At 34.8% G+C, this 24,150-nt stretch overlaps 1 protein-coding gene across 3 annotated transcripts in view; it reads left to right on the forward strand.

The window, feature by feature from the left end:
* Positions 1–24,150, forward strand: part of LOC121372604 (arrestin domain-containing protein 2-like) — an 87,562-nt gene that overhangs the window by 39,420 nt on the left and 23,992 nt on the right. For all 3 annotated transcript variants that reach the window (XM_041499016.1, XM_041499017.1, XM_041499019.1), the window contains exon 3: positions 17,521–17,631. In XM_041499016.1, coding sequence (XP_041354950.1) covers positions 17,521–17,631 — 111 coding nt within the window. The remainder of the gene's footprint in view (positions 1–17,520; positions 17,632–24,150) is intronic.

Consider the following 24,150-nt stretch of genomic DNA (forward strand, 5'->3'; position numbering starts at 1 on the left):
CGTCAGATCACTAGCTGACTTCACCGACAGCAAATTATTCCTAAATAAAGAACACAAACATTGATTTCATGCTTCAAAGGTAAAGATACAAATCATGTTTCTGATACTATTTTTGTGTTTATTGAACATAACAGAGAAACAAGCAGCTTATATTCAAATAAGGTTCAAGCATGCTGCCCTGGGCACACATCAGCTATCTGGCCTGGTGCTTATGAAAGTTAAGGTCTAGACTCAAGACTCTAATAGAGTCTGATACTTTAACTCCATGGCAGTGTCATACAAATTGTATGTGTGTGATGTCATTGAAGATTCAAGTCTTAAGATCAATGACAGTCACTTTTCACACCCTTGTTTTGGCTTCATACCCAATAAATACAAATCTAAACAGATGTGCCTGTTTAACCATTTATGATGCGTTTATTTTGCCTTTTGTAAATTTGGCTAATATTTCTTAATATAAAGAACATTTCCATATAAATGCATGTTAATTTTTATTTTATATAAAGAACATTTCCATATAAATGCATGTTAATTTTTATTTTATATAGAAAAAAAGTGTGTGTGTGTGTGTGTGTGTGTGTGTGTGTGTGTGTGTGTGTCTGTGTCTGTGTCTGTGTGTGTTATTTAGTGTTTCTATGTTGTAATACTTGTACCAACATTTTTTTAAAGTGTGTGTGTATTTTTTCTTCATTCTATTGCTGAGGAAATCTACAATCAGCTGAAACAACAAGCTGTTAGACTATTTTCTTTAGTTAAAAAACTGACTGCAAACACCTGTTACATGATAGGTGCTGCATACTCCGTCAGTTCAATCTACATGGGCTGTCTCTATTAGACACTAGCAGCAAAACTGATACATCATGTTGCATTTAATACTACAATCATACACTGGAAGAATATATATTGAAAAAGAAAAGAAAACTATTATTACCCAGTGACAGCATAATAAAAATAATGTGCCATTTACTTTAAAATATTATTTTATGAAGCAAATGAGGAATTTTTTATTTTAGCCATCATTGACTTTCATTTATACATGAACTTATTATGAACAAAATACTAGTACAGGTTATATGTTAAAACTACATGTAATTAAGGCAGAATAAAATGATGTATTTGAATGAATGGTTAAACCTATATTTAATTAAACAACCACCCACAGAGATGAAAATTCTCACGATTTTTTATAGAATTCAACTTCTATAGTGCTACCCCAAAACTATTTCCATCTTCGTTGTTTGATGAGAAGCTCATAGTAACTTTTACATTTTTGACATCCTTCAAAGGGATCTGTAGTTTTAAAATCTATTAAATATCATTGCCATTTCCCATCAGTCGGTAGTGCCCTCACCTGAGGTGCTTTGATCGCAGTACCAAACCTGTTCAATGGACCCATTGTCTAGGGGTTTTCCCATCCCAACCAGTCCCCCATGACTAATAAACAGTATTTGCTGTCCTTTCTTTGGAAAGATCACTTGCTGCCAATGAAAAAAATGTTGCTGGTTTCCTCTAATGACTGTATATCAGGATTACCAAATTATAGCCAATAAATCAATGTGCTCTAGGGGTGTCATTAAACAAACCACATTAACTTTTTTTTAAACTTTGAGTATCAAAAACCTGACACTTGATGTCTGTTCTTGGTCTTTGTCCCTACTTACGAAAAATTGATAAATAAAACAGCAAAATTTATACAGTAAAAGCTAACTTTTTTTCTATTCTGATAAATCCACTAGAAGATAGTGTATTTTTGTTATTTGCAAATTTAAACTTCTTTCTAAAATGATATTGCCAACAAATACATTTGTATAGGCTGGAATGGTGTATAGTTGATTTGGAACTGTATTATTGTAACCTCTTAAAGGAGACCGGACACCAAAAGGCATGTAGTGTGTAATGAATTAAGTTAGCGTCAAAAACTGCATTACTATAACGCCTGGCTCGCTGCGAGGCACTGGTCAGCTGCCCATCTTAGGTTTGGGGTAAAAACAGAAGTGGGCGGGATTATGCATAGATCTGAACGAAAGCGAGGCAATATGTCATCGGTGAGAAAGAAAGAAATGTTTTATTTAACGACGCATTCAACACATTTTATTTACGGTTATATGGCGTCAGACATATGGTTAAGGACCACATAGATTTTTGAGAGGAAACCCGCTGTCGCCATTACATGGGCTACTCTTCCGATTGGCAGCAAGGGATCTTTTATTTGCGCTTCCCACAGGCAGGCTAGCACAAACCATGGCCTTTGTTGAACCAGTTATGGATCACTGGTCAGTGCAAATGGTTTACACCTACCCATTGAGCCTTGCGGAGCACTCACTCAGTATCTGGAGTCGGTATCTGGATTAAAAATCCCATGCCTCGACTGGGATCTGAACCCAGTACCAACCAGCCTGTAGACCGATGGCCTGCCACGACGCCACCGAGGCCGGTCATCAGTGAGAGTTACCAAGCAATACCGGTGCACGTGTTGACTCTTTGGTTGTGCCTTTTAGTCGTCATCTTTTTTTCTTTTTTTTGTCTCCAGGTTTATCGGAAATTTAATTATATGATGGTTAACTGCGCAGTGTTTAACTGCAACAGTAACAGCAATGCATCCCAAGAAACGGCCAACATCATGGTTTCGATTTAAAAAAAAAAAAAATTGTTTTAAAACATGGACGCATTATTGTCGTCGAACGGGCTTTACACCAACTAAATACAGCAGGTTATGATACATTTACAATGTGAAAATTAAAACAAGTATGTACTTAAGATATACATTAAATAAAGGTATTGCAATTTGTTCACATACGGATATTTAATCTTCACATTTATTTACCTATAATTACCAAATTAATGTTCACCGACAGCCCATAACGACTCCATACTAACGTCTCTTGATCTAGTTGGGATGTTAACCTCGTAACAAAACACCTTCAAAACGTGAATTATTATGTTAGTTAACAATGTTTATCGTCATTTAGTATATTGTCATTAAAATTAAAATGCTAACACTGGCAGGAACAACATATGTACTCTGGCCATAAAGAATGATGGTTAATTAGTTTTAAAGCTAATGTCGATTAATAAAGCATAATAAAATTGTACTTTTCAATGCTTTGTGTATGTCATATTAAAAAGACTCTTCACCAAATAATTATTTTAATACCTACCCTGTGTTTCTGCCAGAAGGTATGTATGTATATACTAAAAAATCTCAGAAATTAATGTATATATATAATGTTTTATTTTTTCGATAGATTATAGCAACATAATTGCTGTTTAGAATTTGTAAAAGTGCATGAAATAAAATGTTCAATAAAAAAACATTTCAAACCTATAACCACCCAATATACTCCTTTGAATATATTTAGTTTTTACAGGCCCGTAGGAACAACTGTGGGAGGTGGGGGGGGGGGGGGGGGGCATTGACGGACCGGGTCTAAACTCTGCATCAGATTTTGGTTACAATGGCAAAAATTAATGTGATAAAAAAAAAAAAGCTCACAAAGTTTGATGCCATTAGCACAAGCTGGACACAATTCTTTGTCACTGGAATCGCTAAGTTTGTCCATGCTGCTTGGTATTTTCTTTAGTTTTCCTCTCATCGATGACGTCACGGGTCTAGCTCATCAATTGTCGACAGTTTCTGGCAAACATCGGAGATCGGTGAAAAAAACCCCAACCATGATTGGCACGCTCAACTTGGTCAATAAGGGGAGTGCATTAGTTGCTTGTTGTGGTTTATGACGGCAAACAAATTCATTACGCCGTATATATGGTTTGGTGTCCGGTCTCCTTTAAGATAGGGGATTGTTGAATGCAGGTGGTCAAAAATGGTGCTATTTTTTTCACATGCCGTAATCAAATACAACTTTCAATAAGTAGGAAGTTCTGTTACTTCAGTGTCTGCATAATGATCTAAGCAGTGACTAATCTGTACAGGCATCTTCAATTAAGATTAATTACAATTTTTTAATATCCTGATCATATTCTGCAAAAAAGGTCTTGCTTTGGATTTAAGTCAAACTTAAGACGAGTAATTAATCTCACCATTTTTAGTTATATTTATAGAACAAACAACAACACAAGTCTAGAGAGTTGTGAATATCTTATTACACTTGAAGGTTGTTTTAATCGTCGCAATTATTTTTTGCTAATCTTTTTAACTGTTAGTTAAAATATTTAGTTTTGAACCAATATTTGTTTATACCTTCTTATGACATCCAAGATCTATGAATAGTTTATGACTTGCAGTACAAAGTCGGTGTTTGAAACATGTATCCTACATAGATTGTAATCTGTTGTTAATAACATGATTGTTGCAATAATTTTTTAATCTATTGTTAATAACAGAATTGCTGCAAGAATTCCACATCACTCATGTAAATTGTGTTGTTTTAGTAAAATTATTTGTATTAGTTGTTTTGAAAAAAACATCTGTTTTGCATTCTGTCTTGCAGACATTGATGCCGTATCACTTATTTGACAACCCATCCTCCTTGTTGCCTAATTAAGTTTGTATAAATCAATATGACATTTTCAAGGTCACTGTGCTTGTTAACTTCTGAGAGAAGACATGAGTGAAACTTAATTTGTGCACATCTGTCAAAGGTATTAACCAATTAGATGAATTTATCTGAATGTTTCTTATCCAAATGTTTCTTATATTTTGTACTGTTACTTTTATTTTTTTATCCCGATTCATCAATCTCCGTTTGACACCATTAACATCCTGAAAATTTAAAGGTATATAGTGTGATTGTCAAAGACATAAAGACAGAGTAGTGACATCATTGAGTTTTAAAACAGATTGACAATCAGTGTTCGTGGAATGTAGATATCTTAATAAGAGTTTGAGCAATCTATCAGATTATAGTGGTTTAATTGGCAAGATATGAAGAATTGCATACACTTATATGTTTCATATACATGAACTTTGGTTGTTTGTTTTGAAGAACTTTGCTATTTGGAGTGTGTGTCTTTCAGACACTGATGCCATTTAACTTGTTTGACAAGCCATCAAGTTCTTAACTTCTGTAGATCAATATATAATCCCCAAGATCACTTAGCTTGTTAATTCAATTAGTAGCACATTGTCAGGTTTGTGTATTGACTTAGGCTGACAGCAGTGAAATTGGACAATTGCCTGTTATTACCCACTAGTTTTGTCAGGCAAATATTGTCCAAACAACAGACAAGTGCTGTTTGTTTTCTATGCTAAAACAACTTTCGTAATAGGCAGCATTGACAAAGCTTCAATTGATAACACATCTCACGGCAATCTGAATGCAGCAAGGTTTTCAATCATAATACATAATCCCTATAGGCAGCGATTGAATAGACTTAACAGGGAAAACAGTATGCAGAACCTTGGCTATATGAATACCAGTACATGTATTTTAAAATAATGAAATTCATCTATTCATGCAATTTCTACTTCATTGCAAGGCAATTATGGCTGAAGGCTAAGATGAGAAAATTTTAGACAACAATATGGTAACCATTCCTGCTTGTTTAATGTCTGTAAACTGTAAAGTGTGGTCAGCAAAAGCACCTCAGATTGTTACTTCTGAAGCTAGCTTAATGTATGTTAGCATTGGCTCTATGATCATTCCCATAAGCTGACAGCTGTTAGTACTTCTTTTAGTTTGACTTCATAAGTTCTAAACATAACTTAATTAAACCAACAATATTTTACTTTAGACAGGAACTTGTATATTATGTTATAATTTGTAGTTAATAAATCTCTTGCCCTGTCTGTTTATTGCACTAATTAAATTTTATTGTTTAGCTTTAACTTTAGATGTACTTACAAAACCCTTTGCTTCCATCACTATCTCTCTCTTTCTTAAGTCATTCTTAGATTTGGATACAAGTACCGGTACATAAATAATAAATATTAAAGCTGTCTGCCAATTCTAATGTGTTGTCTGCAGTTAGTAACATTGTTAATTTGTTAGAACAGAAAAAGAAATAATATTAATTTACACTGTGCACTTAAAGACTGGAGAAAACAATTATGTGGACTATATATATATAATTCTGATTACTAGTTGACAGATTTTTCTGAAATTTAGAATTTTGCTCTCTGTGACTGACATCTAAAAATTATTAATTTGTTTGCAAGATTTTAAAATGAAGAAGCATTTGTTTAACAACCCTTCAGCACATTTTATACTATAGCTACATGTGTTCAATGTCTAATAATCGTGTGTCTAAGCCTAATTCACTAAACTCTCATAACTGTGATCTAACAGTGCAATACAGAAAGGATTGCAAGAACAATACAATGTTCCTTAAAGGGACAGATCCTTGTTTCAGCCCATGAAAATGCACACTAGGTAAGTTTAGTTAATCTACAAACCTGTAACACATTTGGATAAAGTTACAATGGAGTGAAACATTAGTCTGTGACTTTTGAAATGATGAAATACCCTCTAAAAATAGACTAAACCTCGACTTCATAACTGTTACTTCTCAGACGCATGTGCATTTTTAAAAATATGAGAAATCATTTTGTGATATTAAAAACCAGGATGACCAAAAACACTTTGAATGTACAGAAATGGATAATTTAAACAATAAGTAAATTATGATTTCAGTTATCAATAACGGCTCTAATAGTAAAACATACGCCTGAGTGTTGAAAAACTGGGCTTAATTAAGGGAGCTTTATTAATTTGGCTCCTCGTGTCTAATAGATCTGAAAACAAAAATGTTAGTTGTGATCAAGACGGGCGGGACGTAGCCCACTAGCTCGATGCACGGTCGGTGTGGGATCGATCCCAGTCCGTGGGCCCATTTGGTTATTTCTCGTTCCAGCCAGTGCACCACGACTGGTATATCGAAGGCTGTGGTATGTACTACCCTCTCTGTGGGATGGTGCATATAAAAGATCCCTTGCTGCTAATCGAAAAGAGTAGCCTGTGAAGTGGCGGCAGCGGGTTTCCTTTCTCAATATCTGTGTGGGTTTTAACCATATGTCTGATGCCATATAACCGAAAATAAAATGTGTTGAGTGCGTCATTAAATAAAACATTTCTTTTCTTTTTCTGTGATCAAGACCGTATCTCTGCACAATGCAGAGTCGAATGGGTATTTGGCAAACTAGTGGTTGATTCCATGAACCATGAATCTCTGTCTCATGCCTCATCAATAGGAGGACAGCCACTCCCAAGGCAGGAGCTAGCTCAGTCGGTAGAGCCCTCGCCTGAAGTGCTTTCATCTCAAGATTGAACCCCACAGTAGACCCATTTTCTGATTTTGTTTTACCCTGCCCCAACAAGTGCTACACAACTGGTACATCAAAGGCTGTAGCATGTGCTATCCAGGAAAGTACATATAAAAGACCCCATGCTTTTCTAATGGAAGAATGCTGTGGGTTTCATCTGAAGACTATGTTTCAGGATTAACAAATGCTTAACATCAAATAGGTGATGATTAATTAATCAATGTGCTCTAATCATATTGTTAAACAAAACAAAGTTTGTTGTCTAATTATTGCTAAACATGACCTAGATAGAGAACAAATTCACTGATGCCACATAGGCTATACTCTTAGTGATTAGTATTGCATCCTTTTATCTAATATACAAGACAGCACATGCCATGGCCATCATGTGTACATAAAAAAAACCCACCTCAGGTCCACCAAAGGCTATCAATCTTGTGGCCCATCACACTTCAGGCAAGTACTAGAAACTGATAACTACCGTAAGTGATATTTTGCGTAAAGAAGTGTTTTGATTGAATACATTTTTTAAAAGTACCTTTTGTTTTTAATGTGTTAATTACACAGGTATTTTTTAAGACCTGCATTCTTGCAGTTTATATTGCTAGATTGTGAAGACTCTTAAGACCTATACATTAAAGAGATAATCGAAATGTCAAAGCTATGGGGAGTATTCTTTCTGTGTTAATTTTGGGTGTCTTGCTACAGAGGTAAAAAGTTATCAAGTGATTTTCCTGTCTGATAGTTATATATAAGAAGAAAACCCCCACTTGTCTTTCATTACATCTCCTGTGATTATACTCGCTTTCCTGTGGGGAACCAAATCTTTGATTATTTTATCTCCTATAATATGTAGTTACACAAATGGTATTTTTAGTCTTGAGAAAACATTGCAAGGTTGCTTGATGCGACCTGAAACGTAAGTGAAGCTTACTTTAAAGTAGCAAGGGGAAAATCAGCAGTGTTAGTTAAGCTAATATTTCCACAACATGGCTATTCAAAGATCGCCTCACAGTATGTCTGGTTCGTCTAACTTTACCCGAACTCCCATTACCGTAGAACATGGTGCACCTCCACAGCCAGATGCTGTGATCTTTGATCCAAGAAAAGCATTCCACGACTATTTCCACTGCCCTATTTATCGGGTTCCTCTTCGTTAAGCACATTGCCTTTCCTAACACCATTAACCTTTTCTTTTTATCTTTGGCTGATTTCGTTATGCTTGGCTTCAGAATGGTTTACTTTTTGTGGATTGATATATAATCATATTAACATTGTGTATGTCTAGTGCCATATTTTAAAAACATTTACGTCAAGAAGAATATACAGGTGTCAGAACATTAAAAAGTAAATATGTCTAGTACCTACATAACCATATTTTTAAAACATTTAGGTCGAGAAACATATACAGGTATCAGTACATTAAAAAGTAAATATGTCTAGTACCTACATAACCATATTTTAAAAACATTTAGGTTGAGAAGCATAAACAGGTATTAGTACATTAAAAAGTAAATATGTCTAGTGCCTACATACGGCAAACATATTTTAAAAACATTTAGGTCGAGAAGCATATACACATGCATAGGTATCAGTACATAAAAAGTAAATATGTCTGGTACCTACATATAAGTAAAAACATTTAGGTCAAGAAGAATATATAGGTATACATAAAAAGTCTCTGTTACCTGCAAAACTATATTTTAAAAACATTTAGGTCAAGAAGAGTTTACAGATGTTAGTACATAACTGTCTAATATCTGCATTTAACCATATTTTAAAAACATTTTGGTCGAGAAGCATATATAGGTATCAGTACATTAAAAAGTAAATATGTCTGGTAAAAACATTTAGGTCAAGAAGAGTTTACAGATGTTAGTACATAACTGTCTAATATCTGCATTTAACCATATTTTAAAAACATTTAGGTCAAGAAGAGTTTACAGATGTTAGTACATAACTGTCTAATATCTGCATTTAACCATATTTTAAAAACATTTTGGTCAAGAAGGGTTTACAGATGTTAGTACATAACTGTCTAATATCTGCATTTAACCATATTTTAAAATCATTTAGGTCAAGAAGAGTTTACAGATGTTAGTACATAACTGTCTAATATCTGCATTTAACCATATTTTAAAAACATTTAGGTCAAGAAGAGTTTACAGATGTTAGTACATAACTGTCTAATATCTGCATTTAACCATATTTTAAAAACATTTTGGTCAAGAAGGGTTTACAGATGTTAGTACATAACTGTCTAATATCTGCATTTAACCATATTTTAAAAACATTTTGGTCAAGAAGGGTTTACAGATGTTAGTACATAACTGTCTAATATCTGCATTTAACCATATTTTAAAAACATTTTGGTCAAGAAGAGTTTACAGATGTTAGTACATAACTGTTTAATATCTGCATTTAAACATATTTTAAAAACATTTGAGTCCAGAAGAAGATTCAGGTTACAGGCATAGGAAGGTGCTAAAAAGTGTGTGTGTGTTTGGGGGGGGGGGGGGGGGGGGCACACTACACATATATAAATACATGTATAAATATATAAAAACCATCGTTTCCCCCCCCCCACACACACACACACACACACACACACACACACACTTCCTACACCAGTGCAGGTATCAGTAACTGCAATAGAAGATTGTTTGCAGGTGTTTCAAACTTTCTGGAATAACATTTTGAAAATGGAATACAGATTTTTTATTAGATATTAACTGCATTAACCCACATAACAAGCTTTATGTGTAACAGAGATGTAAGCTATTCCAGGTACTTGTTTATGAATTACTAGTGGGTCAAGAACATTAATTATTATGAAATATATTTAAAGAAATCAACAGTTACAAGTGAGTGTTTACAATATGTCCTGGAATGTCTGCCTATTTCCTTGTTATTCATCATCTGTTTCATTGTGAAGAAAAAAAGATGGGTGGGGTGAAAAGAAAAAATATCTTTCTGATTTGTTTTGTTGTATTTATTTAGAGCATTATATAGAGGTGAATAATTTACATTAAAGAGACATTCCTGAGTTTGCTGCATTGTAAGATGTTTCCGACTAATAAAATATTTTTATAATTAAAGTTACATATTAAATACATTTTCTTGTTTAGAATACCAGTGTCTGTATATTCAATGTGTTTCTGGTCATCTTAATATTTGTAAGAATCCCAAACTGGATTTTGTCTTCAAATAATTTTGTATGTACCCAAAAAATATATTTTAGGAAATAAAATGAAATTTAACCTAGTACAAATATTAGAACGATCAGAAACACGTTTAATATAAGCCACTAATATGTTATGCTTTAAAATATATTTGATATGTAATTACAATCGTTAAAAAGTCTCTGTCAGTGCAGCAAACTCAGGAATGTCCCTTTAATAATGCTTAAGTCGTTTGTAAGAATGTTCCATGGACTGTACAGGGTAATTTAAGATTTACAGTGGGTTGTGTACAGGCATTACTAAACTTTAATGTACAAAGGAATGTACAGGAATAATTAACAATATTCTGACATTACTAAAATGTACAGTGGACAGTATATAGGCATTAATTTACTAAAAATGTAGTTGACCAACTGTACAGGAATAATTAAAACTAATGTAACAGGCATTACTCAAAATTTGCAGTTGACTGTTCACGCATTGCTAAAAATGTACAGTGGATTATACAGGTATTACACAAAATGTACAGATGATTGAACATGCCCTTACTAGTAGTCAAAATGTACAGTGGACTGTACAGGCATTACTCAAAATTCACAGTGGGTTGAACAGGCATTACTCAAAATGTACAGTTGACTGTACAAGCATTACCTAAAATGTATAGTAGACTGTTTAGGCATTAATCAAAATGTACAGTGGACTGTACAGGTATTACTCAAAATGCACAGTGGACTGTACAGGCATTACCTAAAATGTACAATAGACTGTTTAGGCATTAACCAAAATGTACAGTGGATTATACAGGTATTACTCAAAATGTACAGTGGATTGAACAGGCATTACTAGTAGTCAAAATTTACAATGGACTGTACAGCCATTACTCAAAATGTACAGTGGATTGAACAGGCATACTCTAAATGTACAGTGGACTGTACAGGCATTACCTAAAATGTACAGTAGACTGTTTAGGCATTAACCAAAAATGTTGATTGAATTATACAGGTTTACTCAAAATGTACAGTGGGCTGAATAGGCATTACTAGTAGCCAACATGTACAGTGGACTGTAGAAGCATTACTTAAAATATAAAGTGGATTGAACAGGCATTAACCAAAATGTTCACTGGATTTCATACACAGGCTTTACTCAAAATGAACAGTGGACTTACAGCATCTCTCCAATCTAGAAATGTGTGTAAATAGGTGAATCAATTTGTTAGTCTATAACTGACACTGAAGAACGTGCTACTCTCTATGTAAATAGATACATCTTGTCAATCCCACACGGGCTGCGTAATTGTCTTCTGTTCGTGTAGTTCATTAGTACCTGTTAATTGAAAAACAGAGGCTAAATATGAGAAGACATTTGTAATTTACAGGTTTAAAAAATGTCATATATGTTTTATTTCCTTGTACGGTATACATGTTTGTATTGATCTTGTATCTAGTAATGTCACGACATTGTTTAATTTACTATAAATGGACTTTGTCTTGTTTGACTGGATAAAATCCAATTGGAGATGTTCGTAGTTTTGTTATTTTGGTTCTGTGTGATAATACCAACTTCATTTGCATTGATATTTTTAAAATCAATAATGATTGAGTAACTGATGTGTCTCCTGCAATGAATGCCAAAAGAAGACAAAACATTAATGTCTTGACAACAACAGTGTAGATTAAAAGATTAAAAAATAAAATAATAATAAAAAAAGAAGAAATCATAGAACACTGCTGACATTTTCTTTTCTTGAAAACCTTTAGTGTTATATGTGTTTGTGTATATACACTGTGAAAGTGATTGTGTTTTGCTATGCCATTCCAGCTCTTACTGTGAACACATGAGTTCTATGAATAACTGAATTCTCCTGTATTTTCTCTCAGTGATGACTGGTGAGGAATTCTCCTGCCATTCTTCACGGAAACCTGCCTGAGTGATATTTCCCCATTTGAATTCATCTACATTGTATCTAGTGTCTGACACATGTTTGTCCATCAGAATCATGTATGTACAGTAGTGAACACAGTGAAACCGGAGTGATATTTCCCCATTTGAATTCATCTACATTGTATCTAGTGTCTGACACAGGTCTGTCCATCAGAATCATGTACAATACCCAACATAGTGAAACCGGAGTGATATTTCCCCATTTTAATTCATCTACATTGTATCTAGTGTCTGACACATGTTTGTCCATCAGAATCATGTATGTACAGTAGTGAACACAGTGAAACCGGAGTGATATTTCCCCATTTGAATTCATCTACATTGTATCTAGTGTCTGACACAGGTCTGTCCATCAGAATCATGTACAATACCCAACATAGTGAAACCGGAGTGATATTTCCCCATTTGAATTCATCTACATTGTATCTAGTGTCTGTCCATCAGAAACCTGTACAATACCCAACACAGTGAAACCGGAGTGATATTTCCCCATTTGAATTCATCTACATTGTATCTAGTGTCTGACACATATCTGTCCATCAGAATCATGTACAATACAGGTGTCCATTGTATGGTTATTTTGACAAATATAGAGATAGAAAGAGAGAAAACCTGATGTACAGTTGCAAACTATTTTCACTGGTTCCTTGAAGGGGTCACTTGGTTTAAATGTGTACCATAAAAACCGGTTTGCAAAGTGTTAGCGACAAATGACTGGCTGAACTTACCCCTGCTTCTGCCACACGAGTTACACCTTACAACCAAGCAAAGTCCAGCAAGAGCGATCAATCCATCACATCTCCGATAAGCTTTCTGTTACTAAGCTACACCCCACCCCCTAATATAGGTCTCCAGCTTTGGTGGTGAACTGGTTAAGCCATCATATAAAAACTGTTTGGTACTGTAACTGGGTTCACATCCTGGTACCAACTTCTCTCTCACTAACAGCTAACCACAGATCAGGTTTTTAGCATATGGATCTGGAGTGGACTCTTAATATGGGGTACAGCTTAATACATGTGTAAGACAGGTCAGTTGGCATTACATATTTTATTTGGAGAACAGTAATGTGGCCTCAAAAATAAAAGAAGTTGTTTATCAGTTTTTATCCTGCAATCACTGTTTCTGTTGGCATAGCCCAGTTGTAAAGCGCTCCCTTGATGCGTGGTCGGTTTGGGATCAATCCTCATTGGTGGGCCCATTGGGCTATTTTTCGTTCCAGCCAGTGCGCCACGACTCATATATCAAAGGCCATGGTATGTGCTATTCTGTCAAAAAGAGTAGCCCATGAAGTAGTGACAGCAGGTTTCCTCTCTCAATATCTGTGTGCTCCTTAACCATATGTTCAACTCCATATAACCATAAATAAAATGTGTTAAGTGTGTCATTAAATAAAACATTTCCTTCCTTCCTGTTTCTTTTGGCCGATTATGATGACCAATTAAAGCAGAATGGTAACCATATACTAGCAGATTATGACTCTTGTCATCACATGCATAGATACATTATAAAATCATTAATTTGGCTGATTATGATGACCAATTAAAGCAGAATGGTAACCATATACTAGCAGATTATGACTCTTGTCATCACATGCATAGATACATTATAAAATCATTAATTTGGCTGATTATGATGACCAATTAAAGCAGAATGGTAACCATATACTAGCAGATTATGACTCTTGTCATCACATGCATAGATACATTATAAAATCATTAATTTGGCTGATTATGATGACCAATTAAAGCAGAATGGTAACCATATACTAGCAGATTATGACTCTTGTCATCACATGCATAGATACATTATAAAATCATTAATTTGGCTGATTATGATGACCAATTAAAGCAGAATGGTAACCATATACTAGCAGATTATGACTCTTGTCATCACATGCATAGATACATTATAAAATCATTAATTTGGCTGATTATGATGACCAATTAAAGCAGAATGGTAACCATATACTAGCAGATTATGACTCTTGTCATCACATGCATAGATACATTATAAAATCATTAATTTGGCTGATTATGATGACCAATTAAAGCAGAATGGTAACCATATACTAGCAGATTATGACTCTTGTCATCACATGCATAGATACATTACAAAATCATTAATTTGACTTCAAGTTCATTATACAATGTAGGTGAAATATAATTTTTTTTAGTCTTCCCCCATAATTTTTGTTGGATTACAGGATAAAAATAATAACTTGTTAATGTCATAGGATGTCAGCTTTATCCTGTTCAGGCCAAATAGAAAATTCCACTCTGCAAGCCTTGCAGAATTTCTCATTCTTACCTTCATAGGACAAAGCCGATATCCTACATCATTAACTAGTTTATTTCAATGTACTGTACTACATTTGATTTGTTAAAATATGCAGCATCTAGAAGCTGCCTGGCAAATACAGGTCAGCTGGTATTATTTTTAATTTGTAATTTGGAAGAATAGCTTAAGACAGGTGGCTGCTTAGTAGAGTTGTCTGTTTGAGCAGGTTGGACTGTATTGTGATACACATACTTGATGTACATATGTATTCTTCTGCCTGGCATTGATTGCATAAATCTTCATACTTGATATTTTGATATATTATATACATAAAAACTGACATACATGTACAGTATATATAACTCGATGTACGTGTATTGGGACCCAAAAAAATATATATTAAAAGATTTTCAAAATCAAAGTTCTTATATTTTGAAAAATATTTCGAAAATTCTGGTAAATAATTGTTTTATAAATTTAGAAAAACAACAACAAAAAAGTAAAATAAAAACCCTGTTCTTTTAGTGTTTATTAACTTTTCATTTGCCATTTGTGTTACTGTAGCAGTGATGTAATTTAACAAAAGGTATAACATAAACTAAAGTACTGTCGGAAATAAAATAAAAATGATTTTCGTTGATTATTTCTTACATATTAAATAGACAAGTAAATATTTTGTAAATATCTATTTAAGGATAGTCTACCTAATTTAGCATTTACTTGTTTTGGCTCTCATTGATGCACAAGGTGGTGTTTACTCTTGAAATTAAAAGAAAGATGTCAGTAAACAAGTGATTTGTGCTCTTTATTGGAACAGACTATAACACATTTTGGTCGATATGTGTCAATTTCATTGCTGTTACAATATGTGAGGGACCATTTCTGATTATGGTTTAACCCTATTCCTCTCCAAAAAAAAATATATGTAGACATTCATAAGTAACTTTTGAGCAAAACTGTCAAGAACCATTTTGTGTTTGTGATCTATTATACTGGTATTAAAGATGCTATCTCAAAGTTGCATAATGACAGCTATTGCAAATCATGTTTTTATTAAATTTTGCTTAAATTAAACATTTAAAGACTACACCCTTAACTATATGCCCATAAATGATTATAGGAAATAATTTGATCTACTAGTAGAAAATATGTTTTTATTGGAGAATCTTTATCACAAACAGATGCTCACACATATCTTCTGATAGAGCACCTTTAAATGGTTGCAAGATTGTGTAAATTTCTAATGTACTAATATTGAATTTATGTTCACTAAATATGCCGGTTATAATTAATCATTTATTCTGCAATTCAAAATAATCAGTTAACTTGCAGTTTTCAATTAAAAGTTTGTTTAATGGTAAATGAAATTGACACATATCGACCAAAATGTGTTATAGTCTGTTCCAATAAAGGTCACAAATCTCCTGTTTACTGACATCTTTATTTTAATTACAAGAGTAAACACTACCTTGTACATCAATGAGAACCCAAATAAGGTAATGCTAAATTAGGTAGAGTATCATTAAATAGATTTTTACAAAATATTTATTTGTCAGTTTAATATGAAAGAAATAATTGACGAAAACAATTTGTATTCTATTTCCGACACTACTTTAGTTTGTATCCTGCATGTATGAAGAGGCTTGTTGCTTAAAAGGCAGTTTATTATGCTTTTCACACAAAGCTGTTATTGAAATCAAACCTATGGAAATGAGAACATGTAACTTAACTTATTTTGTTAAATTAACCATACCACATACAGCTGATGTTCTAGTGTTTTTGTTCCAGTTTGGCTTCACAAACAAAGAAAAGGAAATCTCTCTTGGAAATAATAAAAGTTAAATATTTTTTAATAAAATTATGTGCAAAGTGTAAAAATATTGGTCAATAAAACCCTTAGTGAAGAATGTTGTCTCCTCATAGAGTTTGAAATTATATTTTTTTATTCTACTAAAAAACCCATTTGTTTTGTTTAACGACAACACAAGTAAACATTGATTATTAATCAGCTATTGGATGTCAAACATTTGGTTATTCTGACATATAGTCTTAGAGAGGAAACCTGCTGCATGTTTCCATTAGTTGCAAGGGATCTTTTATATACACGATCCCACAGACAGGATAGCACATGCCACAGCTTTTGATATACCAGTTGTGGTGCAGTGGCTGAAACGAGAAATGGCCCAATGGGCCCGCCGACAGGGATCGATCCCAAACCGACTGCACATCAGGCAAGCACTTTACCACTTGGCTACATCCTGCCCCAATATTCTACTCTAGTGTCAGTTAATCTTTTGTTGATGTGTCTCTACTACCGGTAGTTGTTGATGTGTTTTGTATGTGTGTAAGATAAAAAAAATAAAAAAATCCAGAAATAACTATTTCAAATTCCATGAGCAGACAACGTTTTTCACTATGGTGAGACTGTTTTACTAATATCTTGTCCAATGCCTTTGTCTATTTTTGTGCTTGGGTGTGGTTAAAAACCCATTCATTCATTGATTCGTTCATTCATTCTTGTCCAATGTGTTCAAAAGCAGTTTTTCTTTTCTTTTTACGCAAGCCAAACTGGAAGTATTGACAAAAAAACCTTTTTAAGTTTTTCCAGTATGGGGTATGTAACTAGAAGCCTGAATCTTGCAATGTGTGAGTGCCTTAAACTTATAACAAGGAGAGGGGATTTTCTCTTGTGCAATATGTTATTCTCATGCATGTATATATTTCCCTTTTGAGTCTTATTAGTATAGCGATAATACCATAATTGACTTTTTGTAACTGGCATTTAGCATAGTTTAACACCCAGTAGCCGATGTATTTTTCATTCTGGGGTGTCGTTAAACATTCATTCATTCATTCATTGAATCATTGGTAACTGTTAGTACTGTTTTGTTTTAGGTGTGTGTTTGGAAGCCATAGGAGAAGCTAAAGTGGAGTGGATGACCTCAAGTGACATCCAAGCTTCTGATGAAGAGGTCTTCAATTATACCACAGTGCTTCCAATAAAAGGTCTGTTTAACATAGTAGTAGTCCAGGCTTGCGTGGTGCTGTGAACTTTTACAGGGCGAAAACACAAGTAGTGTGGTACATGCACATCACCTCACCCTACATAATTACACTATACTCAAATACATGCATGCAAACATGCATGCGCGCGCATGTACACACACACACATACACATGATTCATATACACGCACATACATGATTCACACAAAATAGATTTTATCCCTATAAAAGATGAATAATCATATATCTCGTGTGTAATGAATTTATTAATGAATTATATAATATATTTCAAAGAGTGGAGAAAAAACTCACTTGATTATATATTTTATAGGTATGAAATGACAGAGGTTCAAATCTTGTGGATTATATAGGAGCTTCTTTATCAAAGTGAAAATGAGCAATTTTAATTAATTGCAATAATTTGTATATATACATCTTTAAAGGCCTAAATACTGGATGCCTTCTAACAATGTTAACATTATTTTTGCAATGAAAATAGTTCATGCTTAAATTAGATATAATAATTTATATGTTTTTGGCAAAGATAAAATATATGTTCTGTACTTCATGAAAGAAATATGATTGATCTTTCTGTATTCATAACCTTAAATATGATATATGAATTAACATTTTGTATGAGTAGTATTAAAGAGTTAGTATAAATTCACTGTTCAGCAAGAATGTTTCAACTTGACTTTTTGAAAATACGATGAGACACGTGTGTTTGTAAATCCTTTGAAATGCTGTTATCTTGCCAGATCTAGATTCGTAATCTTGGCTGGATGCACTGATAAAACTATTTATCATTGTTACCATGTGCATTTATCACGGTTAACCCATTGATTGGACATGTGTGTGTGGGATCTCGGCTGCTAGAGGCAGCTGATACCTACACGTACCGAATCCTGTTTGTTTAAATCTCACTTCCTCAGTACTTGAGAATTGTACTGGAATGAGGGATTGGTGTGTCCGTACTCCACCGCCATGCTCAATCAATCAGTGTCAGTGTGTAAGCTATGTAGTTTTGGTAGAGTACCGTGCTACCTGATTCCCCCAATACCAATTATTTGGTAAATGTTGATGCTAAGCATTATATTTAAAACTACAAGGAAACTTTAGATACATAACTGAAATCCATGGCATTAGAAATACCTCACCAACGTAATGGTGTATATTTCAATGATGCAAGAAACAAGCTAACAAAACAAACGTCTACAAAGAATGCTTACACCTACTAATTCATTAATGGAAGAGTCAAGAACAAACTATGGTGAGACATCAATCACTGACTGTCAAAACCAATCACAATTAGGACAGTGTTCGCATGTAAATGTCACAATAATTAACAGCAACAAAGTCAGTGCCAGTGATAGGAACTAGGTAACACTGGTGTCTGTGTCAAACACTATAATATATCATTGCATGGAGGCAGCAGGTTTCCTCTTTAATTAGCTGTGTGGTCCTTAGCCAAATGCCCGATATCACACAAACATAATTAAAATGTTTTGAATGCATCATTAATTCTAATACAACTTTCATATAAGCCTTTTTTCCATTGGTTAATTTCCATGATAAATACGCTGTCATGGGCAACCAGGATTTATCCCAATAACAAAATTCCGAGAACTCGTCCAGTATACTGTCACTTAGCCTCATATGTGGTGTTTTCATTGGTATATTAATTCTGCGTCTTCCATTATATTTAAACGCCAATATAAATAATTTTCAAAAAAATTACTAACTTTAGATGAAAATTATGTTATTGTTACTATTTTGTTATTATGTTGTGCCATTGTAACTTTTAACACTTCGTTAGCAGCAGTGAACGTGCACCTACCCACCCCAAGTAAGGTCCGGTCACTGATCGATCGCAGCAGTCACCAGCATGTGTCGTGTGGTCTGCTCTTCTAGTTTGTGTTCTCAAAAGAGTGCAAGCAGGTTCATCAGTAATAATTATATCACAATCTGAAGTTCCTTATTTTTGTTTAAAACATACTTTTTGTGACAATAAAATTGATAAAGAAGACAAGATAGAAATGACTTGATTTTTTAAACGCAATGTTAAACATTAACTGCTTTAAAATATCACACAATTCTGAAAAACCTTTGAAAACAATACTTGCCATTTAGTAAATGCATATTATTTTATGTATTTATATAAACTTTTAGTGAAAATATGTTAGCAATTTATAAACTTGTAGACCTACCCCATCAACATCAACATTCCTCAAAATAATTCAATATGAGGTTGAAACACTGCTCACAAATGTAGAGTCCTTATGTCTTGCAGCAGAAATTAACAGCCAACAAAAATATTTCTTTTAGTGTACCCTGTATTACAATAAATCATGTTCAAAAGACAGACTACAATGCTGATAAATTTGCCATTTGGTTCGCTCCTAAGTCAGTGACGTCATGTGAAGAGAACGAAAAAACATATTACGTCATTCTTTTACTTACTACAAGCATTTTTATTGACTATTGTAAGTATGGAGAATAGATAATTAATTGTTTTATATTTGTTGGATTTCTTTAATAAAAACACAATAAAATGTCTTACAGATACTCCTAATAGGTGTAGTATTAGAATAGGGATAATATCACTGTTTCGTTGTTAACTATAAGGATTTATCACAAAAATTTGGTGATAAATCCTTATAGTTAACAACGAAACACAGTTATAAATAAAGCATTCCTTCCTTCAGTTCTGTAATATAAGGGTTGAATACACCATAAAACCAGACCTTTTTCTTGGTCCTGTGGGTGTCTGGTTTAGAAGGTTTTGCTGTATATATTTTTTAGCACAGTTTGGGTTCATCCCATATGACATTGGTGTGATGTACTTCTAATGGATTTCATTTTATTACTTGGCTGGAATGGCATATAAAATAAGTTAATGGACTTGTAATCACAGTTTACTGTAAATGGAATCCTTATCATCAGTTATTAGATGACATTTATCGTGGAGAAGAGGAAAACTTTGCTTCTCAGTCGTGAAGCTTCAAGACATCTTTTTTCTTAGTCCATTAAGCAAGACAGAACATATAACAGCCAGTGAGCATTAAATCAAACTGATTCAATTGGAAAGAAACTTACAGATTAGGATGAAATTCATGGACTTTTACGAATATATTTCTTATCTGGCGGCAGACAGATCTATTCCATACAATTTTGATGCAAGAAGGAAGATAGGGGAGGGTAGGAGGGTAGATATGTTGGTGGACTATTGTTGCATGAAAATACGAGAGGGTAAATATGGTGGTGGACTGTTGTTGCAGGAAGATAGGGGAGGGTAGATATGGTGGTGGATTGTTGTTGCAGGAAGATAGGAGAGTGTAGATATGGTGGTGGCCTATTGTTGTATGAAGATACAGGAGGGTAGATATGGTGTTGGACTATTGTTGCATGAAGATATGGGAGGGTAGATATGGTGTTGGACTATTGTTGCAGAAAGATAGGGAAAGGTAGATATGGTGGTGGATTATTGTCGCAGGAAGATAGAGAAGGGTAGATATGTAGGTGGACTATTGTGGATGGAAGATAGGGAAGAGTAGATATGGTGGTGGACTATTGTTGCAGAAAGATAGGAAAAGGTAGATGTGGTGGATTATTGTCGCAGGAAGATAGGGGAGAAAGATGTGTAGGTGGACTATTATGGATGGAAGATAGGGAAGAGCAGATGTGTAGGTGGACTATTGTGGATGAAAGATAGGGAAGAGTAGATGTGTAGGTGGACTATTGTGGATGGCAGATAGTGGAGAGTAGATATGTGATGGATTATTGTGGATGGAAAATAGGGAAGAGTAGATGTGTAGGTGGACTAGTGTGGCTGGAAGATAGGGAAGAGTAGATGTGTAGGTGGATTATTGTGGATGGAAGATAGGGAAGAGTAGATGTGTAGGTGGATTATTGTGGATGGAAGATAGGGAAGAGTAGATGTGTAGGTGGACTATTGTGGGTGGAAGATAGTGGAGAGTAGATATGTGATGGATTATTGTGGATGGAAGATAGGGAAGAGTAGATGTGTAGGTGGACTATTGTGGATGGAAGATAGGGAAGAGTAGATATGTGATGGACTATTGTGGATGGAAGATAGGGAAGAGTAGATGTGTAGGTCGACTATTGTGGATGGAAGATAGAGAAGGGTAGATATGTAGGTGGACTATTGTGGATGGAAGATAGGGAAGAGTAGATATGTGATGGATTATTGTGGATGGAAGATAGGGAAGAGTAGATGTGTAGGTGGACTATTGTGGATGGAAGATAGAGAAGGGTAGATATGTAGGTGGACTATTGTGGATGGAAGATAAGGAAGAGTAGATATGTGATGGACTATTGTGGATGGAAGATAGGGAAGAGTAGATGTGTAGGTGGACTATTGTGGATGGAAGATAGGGAAGAGTAGATGTGTAGGTGGACTATTGTGGATGGCAGATAGTGGAGAGTAGATATGTGATGGATTATTGTGGATGGAAAATAGGGAAGAGTAGATGTGTAGGTGGACTAGTGTGGCTGGAAGATAGGGAAGAGTAGATGTGTAGGTGGATTATTGTGGATGGAAGATAGGGAAGAGTAGATGTGTAGGTGGATTATTGTGGATGGAAGATAGGGAAGAGTAGATGTGTAGGTGGACTATTGTGGGTGGAAGATAGGGAAGAGTAGATGTGTAGGTGGACTATTGTGGATGGAAGATAGGAAGAGTAGATGTGTAGGTGGACCATTGTGGGTGGAAGATAGGGAGGAGGAGATGTGTAGGTGGACTATTGTGGGTGGAAGATAGGGAAGAGTAGATGTGTAGGTGGACTGTTGTGGATGGAAGATATGGAAGAGTAGATATGTAGGTGGACTATTTGGCTGGAAGATAGGGAAGAGTAGATGTGTAGGTGGACTATTGTGGATGGAAGATAGGGAAGAGTAGATGTGTAGGTGGACTATTGTGGATGGAAGATAGGACAGAGTAGATGTGTAGGTGGACTATTGTGGGTGGAAGATAAGGAAGAGTAGATATGTGATGGACTATTGTGGATGGAAGATAGGGAAGAGTAGATGTGTAGGTGGACTATTGTGCTGGAAGATAGGGAAGAGTAGATGTGTAGGTGGACTATTGTGGATGGAAGATAGGGAAGAGTAGATATGTGATGGACTATTGTGGATGGAAGATAAGGAAGAGTAGATATGTGATGGATTATTGTGGATGGAAGATAGGGAAGAGTAGATGTGTAGGTGGACTATTGTGGATGGAAGATAGGGAAGAGTAGATGTGTAGGTGGACTATTGTGGATGGAAGATAGGGAAGAGTAGATGTGTAGGTGGACTATTGTGGATGGAAGATAGGGAAGAGTAGATGTGTAGGTGGACTATTGTGGATGGAAGATAGGGAAGAGTAGATATGTGATGGACTATTGTGGATGGAAGATAAGGAAGAGTAGATATGTGATGGACTATTGTGGATGGAAGATAGGGAAGAGTAGATGTGTAGGTGGACTATTGTGGATGGAAGATAGGGAAGAGTAGATATGTGATGGACTATTGTGGATGGAAGATAGGGAAGAGTAGATGTGTAGGTGGACTATTGTGGATGGAAGATAAGGAAGAGTAGATATGTGATGGACTATTGTGGATGGAAGATAGGGAAGAGTAGATGTGTAGGTGGACTATTGTGGATGGAAGATAGGGAAGTGTAGATGTGTAGGTGGACTATTGTGGATGGAAGATAGGGAAGAGTAGATGTGTAGGTGGACTATTGTGGATGGAAGATAGGGAAGAGTAGATGTGTAGATGGACTGTTGTGGATGGAAGATAGGGAAGAGTAGATGTGTGGGTGGACTATTGTGGCAGCCCTGAGACAGGCATGTGTTTGACTAGGTAGGGGCGGGATCTAATTTGACTGAGGTGCTTGCATCGTAGGATCGAATCACCTCAGTGTACCTATTCTCTGACCATCCAAACCATTGCCCATCCAAACGTTTGCCCCACACCTGGTATATCAAAGGCTGTGGTATGTGCTGTCCTGTCTGCATATAAAAAATCCTTTGCTATTAATGGAAAAATATAGTGGGTTTCCTCTGTAAGACTATATGTGAGAATTACCAAATGTTTGACATCCAATAACCAATTATTAATTAATCAATATGTTCTGGTGGTGTCGTTAAACAAAACAAACTTTATCTTTGACTGAGCATAGTATACCATCCTTTTTAGGGCTGATACTTGTAAATACTTTATCTTTGACTGAGCATAGTATACCATCCTTCTTAGGGCTGATACTTGTAAATACTTTATCTTTGACTGAGCATAGTATACCATCTTTTTTAGGGCTGATACTTTTAAATACTTTATCTTTGACTGAGCATAGTATACCATCCTTTTTAGGGCTGATACTTGTAAATACTTTATCTTTGACTGAGCATAGTATACCATCCTTTTTAGGGCTGATACTTTTAAATACTTTATCTTTGACTGAGCATAGTATACCATCCTTTTTAGGGCTGATACTTGTAAATACTTTATCTTTGACTGA

The sequence above is a fragment of the Gigantopelta aegis genome, chromosome 4, assembly GCF_016097555.1.
Source record: "Gigantopelta aegis isolate Gae_Host chromosome 4, Gae_host_genome, whole genome shotgun sequence".
Taxonomy (NCBI): Eukaryota; Metazoa; Mollusca; class Gastropoda; order Neomphalida; family Peltospiridae; genus Gigantopelta; species Gigantopelta aegis.